The sequence below is a fragment of the Danio rerio genome, chromosome 24, assembly GCF_052040795.2.
Source record: "Danio rerio strain M-AB ecotype USA chromosome 24, GRCz13ab, whole genome shotgun sequence".
Lineage (NCBI taxonomy): Eukaryota > Metazoa > Chordata > Actinopteri > Cypriniformes > Danionidae > Danio > Danio rerio.
The window spans coordinates 44485715-44497978 of record NC_141044.1 but is presented as its reverse complement, the minus strand read 5'-3'; the positions used below and the strand labels follow the sequence as shown (position 1 = coordinate 44497978).

The 12264-nt window shown below is 35.3% G+C and overlaps 1 protein-coding gene across 1 annotated transcript in view; it reads left to right on the top strand.

The window, feature by feature from the left end:
• Nucleotides 1–12264, top strand: part of ptprma (protein tyrosine phosphatase receptor type Ma) — a gene marked incomplete at both ends in the record, with an annotated part of 253813 nt that overhangs the window by 191683 nt on the left and 49866 nt on the right. Inside the window, 2 exon segments of the mRNA NM_001018133.2 lie at nt 1772–1808; nt 6306–6380. Of these exon segments, the coding sequence (NP_001018143.1) occupies nt 1772–1808; nt 6306–6380 (112 nt within the window).

The following is a 12264-nucleotide window of genomic DNA, read 5'->3' as shown; positions in this document are numbered from 1 at the left end:
CTGTTTGTATTGCTGTCAAATGTGTGGTGTTGTCAGATGTGTTTGTGCGTTGTGAAATGTGTGTATATGTGGTGTGAAATGTGTGTGTGCATGCATTTGTGTTGTCGGACATTTGTGTGTTGTCAAATGCGTGTGTTTGTTGTCAGATGTGTGTACAGTATATGTGTGTGTGTATGTGCATGTGTTGCTGTCAAATGCATGTGCTTGTGGTGTTGTCAGATGTGTGTACTGTGTGTGTGTGTGTGTGTTGTGAAATGTGGTTGTGTGTGTATATGTGGTGTCAATTGTGTGTATGTGTACATGCATTTGTGTTGTTGTTGGGCATGTGTGTTTGTTGTTGTCAAAATGCAAGTGTGTGTTTGTGTCGTTGTTAGATGTGTGTGCATGCACACTTGTGTTTGTGTGTGCATATGTGATGTTGTGAGATTTGTGTGTGTGTTTATGTGCGTGTGCGCAATTGAGCAAGGATGTGTGCATCTTAGCGAACGAGTGTGTGTGTGTGTGTGTGTGTGTATGTGTTATTTGTCAAATGTGTGTGTGCGTGCACTTGTGTTTGTGTGTTGTGAGACGTACGTTTGTGTGTTTGTTGTGTGTGTGTGTACTTGTGGTTGTGTGTGTGTGTGTGTGTGTGTGTGAGTGAGCAAGCAAGGGTGTATGCATGTGAGCAAATGAGTGAGTGTGTGTTATTTGTTAAATGTGTGTGTGTTCTTTTGTTTGTGCTTGTTGTGTGATGTAGGTTTATGTGTGTGTGTGTGTGTGTGTGTGTGTTTGTCAAATGTGTGTGGGAGTAATTGTGTTTGTGTGTGCATTTGTGTAGTTGTTGGCAGGTTTGTGTGTGTGTGTTTGTGTGCGCAATTGAGCAAGCAAGGATGTCTGCATCTGAGCGAACGAGTGAGTGTGTCAGTGTGTTGTGTGTGTGTGTGTGTGTGTGTGTGTGTGTGTGTGTGTGCACCTACTTGTGTTTGGTTGTGTTGTTGTGAGACGTACGTTTGTGTGTGTGTGTTGTCAAATGTGTGTGCGCTTATTTGTGCTTGTGTGTGTGTTGTTGTGAGACGTAGGTTTGTTTGTGTGTGTGTCAGTGTAAGGTCAGGTGAGCGTCTCCAGAAGAGTGTGTTATTAGAGAAACCTTCACCTGCTGCTCTGGGAAATTACAGACATTTCTTCAAATCAAACTTCTCCTGGCCTTCTGAACAAACACACTGAGAGGCTGTTTGTGTGTGTGTGTGTGTGTGTGAGTGTGTGTGTGTGTGTGTGTGTGTGTGTGTGTGTGTGTGTGTGTGTGTGTGTGTGTGTGTGTGTGTGTGTGTGTGTGTGTGTGTGTGTGTGTGTGTGTGTGTGTAAGTGTGTGTGTGTGTGTGTGTGTGTGTGTGTGTGTGTGTGTGTGTGTGTGTGTGTAAGTGTGTGTGTGTGTGTGTGTGTGTGTGTGTGTGTGTGTGTGTGTGTGTGTGTGTGTGTGTGTGTGTGTGTGTGTGTGTGTGTGTGTGTGTGTGTGTGTGTGTGTGTGTGTGTGTGTGACAGGTTCATGGAAATATGTCTATCAGGGAATTACACACACACAAATACCAGATGAATATTTCTCTCTGCTTTTATTGGCTGTATTAGTGCAGTGTGGGGACTCTACTAATATACTTCTTTATCTTTGAGTCTTGATGATGAGATTAATGTTTATTAAATATGATCAAATACGTGATATATGTAAATCAGGAGGAATAATCTGATCATCCTCATTGCTGAATATCACTCATGCTCTCTCTCTCTCTCTCTCTTTCAGGAAACCAAGATTGACTGTGTCCGTGTGGCCACTAAAGGTGAGTGTGAGGGATTGAAACATGCTCCCTAAAGCTGAAAAGCAGATAGAAAAGAGCTGACAGAGTGAGGAACGGAGGAACAGCTGATGTTCACTACACAGTGCACATTTACACATGACTTAACACACTACACAATAGACCGTATGCAGTGCATACTGCATACCAGACACTACACAGTACACACTGCATACTAGAAACTACACGCACAATTGCACTCTAGATAACGCATACTAGAAACTGTACACTGCATACTAGATAATGCATAGACACTGCACAGTACACTATACACACTGAAAACTAGACAATGTGTACTGCACTCTAGAGAATTTGCACTCCACACACTACTACTACATTGCATACTGGACGATATGCATGCACCCTAGACATTATGCATAGCACACTACACTACTCGCTACATACTAAACAATGCACACACTACACATTACACACTACATCCTAGACAAAGCATACTGAACAACGCACACTAGACATCATACACTGCAGTACACAACGCATACTGGTAAATGCATACTAGACATTGCACACTACACCCAAGACAATACACAGTACACACTGCGTACGAGATAATGCATACTAGACACTACACACTCGTGCACACTACACAACACGTACTAGAAACTGTACACTGCATACTAGATAATGCATAGACACTGCACTTCACACTACACACTGAAAACTAGACGATGCGAACTGCACACTAGAGAATTTGCACCGCACACACTACTACTACACTGCATACTTGACATCAGACATGCACACTAGACATTATGCATTGCACACTACACTACTCGCTGCATACTAGACGATGGACACAATACACATTACACACAGCATCCTATACAATGGATACCAAACAACGCACACTAGACACAAACTCATGTATAGACATAATGCATACTGCACACTACACAGTACACACTATACATTGCATACTGCACTGCACACTAGACACTATGCACTGCACACTACATACTAGACAACGCATAGTAAACAGTGCACACTAGAAACTGCACTGCACACACTACATAGCATCCACTGCATGCTAGATGATGCATGCTAGACATTACACACTGTACACTACATAATTGATGCATACATTATACACTATGCACTGAACACTACACACTGCCTACTATATATTGCATACTACACTCCATATTACAAAGTGCATACTAAACAGTGCACAACACACACTTTTTTTAGACACGGTTTAGCACACTTAGACACTATGCAGTGCACACATTTAACACTAAACACAAATAAACAAACTTTTAATAGTCAAGCATGTTTTGCTCAATAAATCGGATGTTTGGGTTCAGATTTAGTCCTTGAGCGGCAGCTAAAACACAGCCGTTCTGTATCCTTGAAAGCACAGTCATGAAATGCAGTGTTGGAATAGAGCGTAGTGTAGTTTGAGGAGTCTGCAGGGAGACATCAGACACGCGGCGGCAGATGGAGAATCACAGCGCTGCAAACACACCGAGTGTCCAGAACCGCTGCTTTCTGACCTCTGGTGGACCATTAGGAGAGTCTGAAGCTCTTTCTGCCGCTGTTTGCTGTTTAATTGAGTGCAGATGGTGCATCATCTATTCTCCTGTCTACATGCCACGTCTCTAATGGAGTCAAGCCTGCTCCATGCAAATGAGAGATTTGGAGACACTCGTAAACTGGAAACCATCTGACGCAGATTCTGCTTTGTGCATTTAATGCATTTATTAAAACTGATTAAGCATGAAATCGAGCGCAGGCTTCAGATGTTTCAAACACAGCATTATATGCAGAAAGTGTGTGATGAAACACACACCAAAGGAGGATTTTTGAGCGTTTCTGTACATTTAGAGTTGAAGATTAAATTGTTAGCCCTCCTGTGAAATGCAGGCTATTATTTATTTTATAATAATTTCTATAAGAGCATTATTAACATTATTTGACTTAAATTACTTATGTTAATGCACTGCAAAAAAAATAAAAATAAATAAATAAATATATATATATATATATATATATATATATATATATATATTTATTTATTTATTTATTTATATATATATATATATATATATATATATATATATATATATATATTTATTGCTCAGGTTTTTTGTCTTGTTTTTAGTCCAAATATCAAAAAAAAAATCTTAAATCAAGAATCATTTTCTAAAAAATCCAGTAAAAATTGTCTAATTTCATAAGTAATTTTTTTCTTTTAAACAGTAATAATAATAATAACAATAATAATAATAATAATAATAACATACAAATGTTGACATAACATATGAAAAGTTGTAATTAAAAGATGAAAAGTTGATTATAGTTTATCATTTAAAAATTATTATTGTCCGATAAAGTTGTAATTATGAGATAAACGGTTAAAATTATGATTGAAAGGCAAAATTATAAGACAAAAAATTCAACGTTATGTGATTTAAAAACTCAAGATTTAAAAAAATATATATAGTGTAAGTGTTTATGATGATAAGCAGTCATGAAATAAAAGCTCCAAATTGACAAACAATGAGATAAATCATAATTATGAGACGGGTCATAACTATGAGATAATAAATTAACCATGTGAGAGTTTCAGACTGATAGCTGCCGGCATTTATGAGATAATTATGAGAAGTTAAAAATTATGATAAATTAACATTGTGATGATAACTCCAGGTTTATGAAAATTTGATGTTGTGTAATAGTTTATGATGGGAATCGATCATGAAATAAAAACTCAAATAATGAGATAATTTATAGTTGCACGGCCGGTCATAATTATGAGATAATAAAATGACGTTGCAAAATAAGTAAAGTTAACTTATTTTCATATTATTTAATTGTTTCACTTCTTAATTTTGACTAAATATTTCTATAAACAAAACAGTATGTTTGGCGTGTCTAGAAAACGCTTCTTGATTTAAGATTTTTGAGATATTTGGACCAATAACAAGACAAACTCTGAACAAGGAAAAAAAAATCTTTTTCTGAGGGTTGCAATGATCAATATTAAAAAGATCGATTTTTTACGTTTCTACAGAACCAACCTAATATACAATAGCTTGCCTACTTTACCTAATTAACCCTTTAAAGTGACTTCTCTGAGTCACTTGCATCTATTACTCTCCATTTTGGACTGGAGCAATAACACCCTGAACACTGAACAGATGGCCATGGATGGATTTGCTCTTCAGTGTTTGGACTTTCAGCAGTGAAAATTAAACCACACTGAACTGAACTAAACTGAACTCTGAAAACTGGACTGACTCTGTTTCAGTTTACTAGAACCTCTATGTTCAGCTGCTTTGACACGATCTACACTGTTCAGGCGCTAGAGAAATAAAGAGGAATTGAATTGAATGTCTGCATTGAGAGCATTCTGAAACTGAAAACATTTGGAAATTAACACGTATAACACTTATATTGTAGCAGATTTACATTCTGCAGACCATTTCAGTGCTAATGCTAATCAAAATTCCACTATGTTCATACAATACTGTATAAACGGCCTATTATGGTCTCTACCTATCATACGAAAAGGGACGCATGCATCCCACTAGAGCACTGACAGGTTCACATTCAAGACCACAAATAACTAGTAAAATATCATGTACTGTCATTATGGCAGACTAAAGAAATGAGTTATTAGATCAGAACTATTGTTTAAATGCTCTCCTAAACAGCACCTGGGGAACATTTGTAAATAATAATTTCACAGGAGGGTGTATAACTGTTTCTTCAACTCTACATGTCAATAAGTGAATGCAGTGATTGGCTGATCTTTAATATGCAGCTATCATTAATTCTGACTGAGCATGATGATAATATATCTCTGTCTTTCTCCTAAACTGCACTGTTTCTCTCTGCTAACTGAAATGCACCCTCAGAAGTGAGCGAGGTGGAGCACTACATAGACAGCACATTCACTCGGCTCAGATTTATTTCAGTATAGTGTGACGCACATCAAACATGGAAACTAGTGGACAAGATAGTCTGTTTTAAAGGTAATACATTGAGGTTGTGTTATGTCATAATTCTGTGGAGAGAAAATAATTTAAATCATGAGATATCAGACATGACTATAAACAATAATTGTAAATAATAATTATTATTCTGATAGTTATAAGTTATGATGATTTAGACATTTTTTTTTACAAAAAAGTCTAAAACTAAAGTCTAAAACTCTAAAAAAAAAAAAATGAAATAAATAAATAATGATTTCAAATAAATGAATAAATGAATGCAAAATAAAGTTTTCATATGACAAAATATTTGTTTAATTTTGATAAACCTCAAATGTGATAAAGTCCAAACTGATTAAGATGCACTAATTAAGTGATGTTGTGAAAGTGCTGTGGCGCTGTCTCTCTAGTGTCTCTGCATCTCTGCAATAATAATAACATTTGCCTTGCCTGTCTGTTTATCCGTCTGTCCGTCTGTCTGTCTGTTTCTCTCTGCATGTTTGCTGGTTCTCTTCTCTTCTTCTAGCTGCCATTATTGTGACTCAACTCACCACGCCGTATGTGCGTATCGCACCCGCTGCCGGCGACAGCCAACTAACAGGTCAGAAGCAGTGTGTGTGTGTGAGCGTGCATGTTGTGTCTGTATATATACACAATATATACTTACACAGTATATATAGATACACAATATATATAGTAGCATTTTTACTGGAATTGTAGGAAATTACAGCACAGTAGTGCATTTTTATTGGAAATGTTTATTTATTTCTAAGATATTATTATATTTTGCACAATGATTAGAATAGAGACAATTACATTTATATTTTAAATTATTAGATCATATTTAGTTTGTGTGTATGTATGTATATATTTATATATATATATATAAATGAGCAGTATCACATGAGTAGCAGTGCAGTATGGCTGTGTATCAACACTGGTTTATTGGCTCGAGGCTGCAGGCCGAGTGCCTAAGTGTCCCACCAGTGCTGATATACAGCCACATTGCACTGCTACTCATGTGATATTCCATTTATACAAAAATTCAGCACAATCGTGCATATAAAAAAGAAAATATAAAGCGGAGAGTCTAGAAACCCTAAGAGGAACTACTTTCTCTAGCCATTCATTCACATCTGCAGCTGACAGAACAGCCGAAGCCGTTGCTCCTTCACCAACGTCTCTTTACAGCTAGTGTTTGAATGATTCTCTAGCGTAATGTCTAAAGTGATGACAAAACAGCTGATTTTGCTCGCATTTTAAGATTATAAGGCTGAACAGCATGAAATGCCATCAGTCTACACAGATATCCCAGTATTTCTGTTGCAATCAGGAGATCTCAATAATGAGCCTTTTTCACATTTCCGGGTTTCTCAGTAGTGGAAGTCGTCATAGTTGGGAAAACTTAAAGCGCACTGAATGGGAGAATAGAGAATATATTTTTTTACAATCTTACTTGCTCAAATATTAAAAGGAAAAACTCCACGATGATGTTATCAACACATATAATAAAAAAAGGAAAACAAAATGGTGTGAGACTGATGACGAGAGCCAGAGAAGAGATTAACGTCAAATTTACTGTCCTGCACCCACAGACTGTGCATTAGAAATGCCTCGCATAAGCGGTAGTTTTTTATAAGTTGAAGCAAAGATGATATAATACATACATAAATACATATAAATGTTCATACATTAAAAAAAAGAATATGATGTTACACGCATCATAACACTCTTGTGAAAAGGGTCTATTAACCCCGAAAAGCCCAAGCAAAGCATAAAACTAGCAGATTACTGTGGTGTAAATACAGCACTACAACATATAAAAAAGAGAGATCAGCTTAGTGTCACTTACCTGTGTTATAATGATTTGATCAGCTGTAGTTAGAAATTATGCTGAGTTTTTCTCCACTAAGTGCTTATTATGTGGTCTCTGTCGCCATCTTGTGGTGGAACGGCAACTGTCTTAGCTTTGCTCAGTATGGCAGGCTGATGGCCACCTATGCGCTGTATTTCCAAAAATGATAAATATTTAAAATAGGCACTTTATTTATAAATAAACTGCATAGTTTCTATCTAAACAACTACATTCTCACCTAAAAAAAAGCCTCAAAAGTGCATTATGTTGTCCAACAGCTGTGATATTTATCAAACTCTAGTGAGTATATAGATCTGCTGAAGAGGCTGTACGAGTGCTGTTGTTGCAGAATCGTTGCTATCAGCAAATCATATTTGAGAACCAGACAAAACCATTGTATGTATACATAATTACCTTTTGCACATAATAGCTTTTTAGCATAATATTTTTGTCATATTATTTTTATTTTTATTTATTTATTCATTGATTTATTTATTGTTTAGTGTTTTTAAATATGCACTTTAATGTTTGCACAGTCCTAAATTTAATAAAAAAGATGGGAGCGTGATAAAAAAAGCCATTATTGATATAAATCAAGACTACATGGATTCAAATATGAACTTTGGGCTTAAATGAGATATTTGAAAATATAAATGCCAAAATGTGATTTGTTAATATTTTAAATTCAATTGTTTTAGAGTGAATTATGAGCTGAACATGTCTTCATGGTTACTCTTATTTCCCCTCAGTAGTTATGTATGATCTATTAGTATATATCCTTTGTGTGTGTGTGTGTGTGTGTGTGTGTGTGTGTGTGTGTGTGTGTGTGTGTGTGTGTGTGTGTGTGTGTGTGTGTGTGTGTGTGTGTGTGTGTGTGTGTGTGTGTGTGTGCTTGTTTACCTCAGTAAGCGCTGCTGAAAGGTAATGCCGTGTTTTCCGTGTGATGAGCTTGATCTGATCTCTGACAGAAGGTCATCCTCTATTAGCTGAATCTGCTTTCTGAATTCATGCATTTGCTGTGGAAATAAACGCCGACAGCAGACAGTAAATGAGCTGTTTTTATTCAGCGCTGATGTCCGTCACAGGAGTCAATATGACCCAGCAAACCCTGACCGCTAAATTACATTTCAATATTTACACTGTTGAACAGTCCCGGGTGACAAATCTCATCCTCCACAGCTGTAAATGCAGACTTTTAGCCCTCAGTCGATGCGTTGTGGAGGATTAATGCTGAAACCGCCCACCTAACACACATTAAAAAAGCCACGTGTTTTTATTAAAGCTTTGTTTTTCTACAGGTAGCTGGTATTATTATTTAAATATATGTTTTTGTGATTATATAAAGCATATTATGTGCATATTTTAGCAAAGTAAATAATAAAAAAATTCTATAAAATAATAAATTCTTGAAATAATGTGGAAAAATATGTAGAGGTAATCATAAAAACATAAATATTGGTGCATAATGTGAATGAATGAAATAATAATTGCATACATTCATTGTATTTTATTTTTTTATAAATATTTAGTGCTTTCAGCGCTAAATTTTATTTATTTATTTACTTATTTATCTATTGTTGTTATATTGCATTTTACCATAATTGGATAGATATTTAGCTTTAATTTACATTTAATTTTAAAATTTAAAATGCTTTTTCCCTTTATTTTCTTAAGTTTCTTATATACTTTATTGCATAAAATGTTGTGCTGTAAGCAAATCTTCATTATTATTATGTAAAATGTATTCTTCATTTCTTTATTTACATATATCTTCATCGTCTTTGGTTTGTTTGAGTAACTGGTGTGTGAGTCAGTGAGTGCTGTGGGGGTTTTTCTGTGTATCCAGTCCGAGAAAACACAACAACAGCCTTCAGACAATAATGCTCTTATGCTAATAATCAGACCTGCTGTCTTCAGTCCTAGAGTAAGAAAAGAAATGCCTCATCATACTGATATACAGAATAAAGCAGCAAGAGTCGATCAGTAACGTACACTGCCGAGATACAGCTGGACATACTGAATAAAAGACAGTTTAGCTGCTTTCATATCATTCATATGTACAAACAAATATGCTTTGGTTTAACATGAGTATAAGATTATCGTAGATTATGTATTTATAAAACAAAGATAAAACTATATATCTAGATTCTGACATACTTTATGAGTTAAAACTGAAATATTAGAAAGTATGAAAAATCACTAACTTGACTAAAAGTCAAAACTTGTGCAAAAAAACCTCCAAATCTGAGATAAATACTCTAAAATATGCCAAAAACTCTCAATTCTGAGATAAATACTCTAAAATATGCCAAAAACTCTCAATTCTGAGATAAATACTCTAAAATATGCCAAAAACTCTCAATTCTGAGATAAAAAGCTAAAACTATGAGAAAATAATTAGATGAAAATTCTAAACTATGTAAATAATTAAATGTATGGAATACAGTAATCGTTAATTATGAGATGAGTCGAAATTAGTTAATGGTGCAAATGTGCGGTTTAAAAGTTTTCTAATGAAATACCAAGTGTTAATTATGAGATGAAAGGGAAAATTATATACAAAGTTTTAAAATGTCATTTTCTTAAATAAAAAACAAGCTTTAATTGTTGAAATCCTCACATAAGTCACAATTATGTCAATAAAAAGTGAATTATGAAATAGCTGGCATTATGAATTAAGCTGGCTGCTAGCTCTGCAACTCTCCCATGGTTGTCCACTGAAGCTAAGCAGGTCAGTACCTGGATGGGAAACCACATGGGAAAGCTAGGTTACGATTGGACATGGTGTTAGTGAGGCCAGCAGGGGGCGCTCAACCTGCAGTCTGTGTGGGTCATAACATCCCAGTATAGTGATGGGGACTCTATACTGCTCAGTGAGCGCCGTCTTTTAGATGAGACGTTAAACCGAGCTCCTGACTCCCTTTGGTTATTAATAATCTCAGGATGTCCTTCAATAAAGAGTAGGGGTTTAACCCCGGCGTCCTGGCCAAATCTGCCCACAGGTCTCTGTCCATCATGGCCTCTAAACTATCCCCATATCATAATGGGCTTCATCACTCTGTCTCCTCTCCACCAATCAGCTGGTGTGCGGTGCTGCAATATGGCTGCAGTCACATCATCCAGGTTGATGCTGCACAGTGGTGCTGGATGAAGAGATTCAAATAGGGCATTTTATTTCAAATAAAAATCTAACACCAAGCCTTAATTATGAAAACATCAAGCCCCTGTTTTAAGAAGAAAAGCCACAATTATGGCATAATAATGAATAAATGTCAAAATAAAGACATCGTGCAGTAACTATTAAAAATGATGAAACAGATCATTCTGTGACATAAAAATGGGATTTTTTTAGGTTATGTTTCATAAACCTCTGATGTTTTATCTAAAAATAGCTCGAGAAATAATTTATTATTACCATATGGTATTATTATTATTATTATATTACTATAAATTAAATTAACATTTGCGTTAAATAATTATTTGATAAAATTATACATGGGTGACACGGTGGCTCAGTGGTTAGCACTGTGGGCTCACAGCAAGAAGGTCGCTGATTCAAGTCCTGGCTGGGTCTGTGTGGAGTTTGCATGTTCTCCCCGTGTTGGCGTGGGTTTCCTCCCGGTGCTCCGGTTTGCCCCACAGTCCAAACACATGCGCTATAGGGGAACTGATCAACTACACTGGCCGTAGTGTATGAGTGTGTGTGTGAATGAGTGTGTATAGGTGTTTTTCCAGTACTGGGTTGCAGCTGGAAGGGCATCCACTGTGTAAAACATATGCTGAAATAGTTGACGGTTCATTCCGCTGTGGCGACCCCTCATGAACAAGGGACTGAGCCTAAAAATTATACACTTTATAATATAATAAATAATAATAATAGTTTGCCAAATATTTTGCTGAACTAAATTTTCCTGAGCAGACGTTTACTATAATTTATATATTATCTACTGTATTGTATCATATATATATATATATATATATATATATATATATATATATATATATATATATATATATATATATATATTCATGAAATAAATAATCATAATTTCAGCCTGTTTTGAACATGAATATGTCGCTCCATTTCTCAGTGAATATAGTCAGTGTACTTTGGTGCATTTAAACAAAACAGATTTATTAAACAGATATATTTATGAAAATAATATTTCAGTTACCAAAAAATTTAGAAACTGAAAGAAAATGCATTTAAATTCAAGCAAAAATGGCAAAAATTACAACCTACATAATTAAAAAAAAAAATTCTTTATTTTTTTTTATTTTTTTAATTTGTATTTAATATTTTTCTCTAATATATAAATTAGGCTGTACCAGTGTTTGGACTATTGTCTTAAGTTATTTTGTTAGATCAGCTCTAGATTTGTTCTCAGTACTGACTAATCTAATGTATATGCACAAATATAATATTGTAGAGCTTCCTATTAAACATCAATTTTAAAGAGAGATGTGTGAGGGGTGTACGCATATATGCTGAGCACTGGATTTTGTAGAGTCGAGATTCACAAGTCTTCATTTACTAATAATAAAAACAATGCTTGATTAACTGTTTACTAATACTAACCTAAAGCACATGATCACGTATGTTTTGTTTGCTTTCTTGTTAGTAATGTTT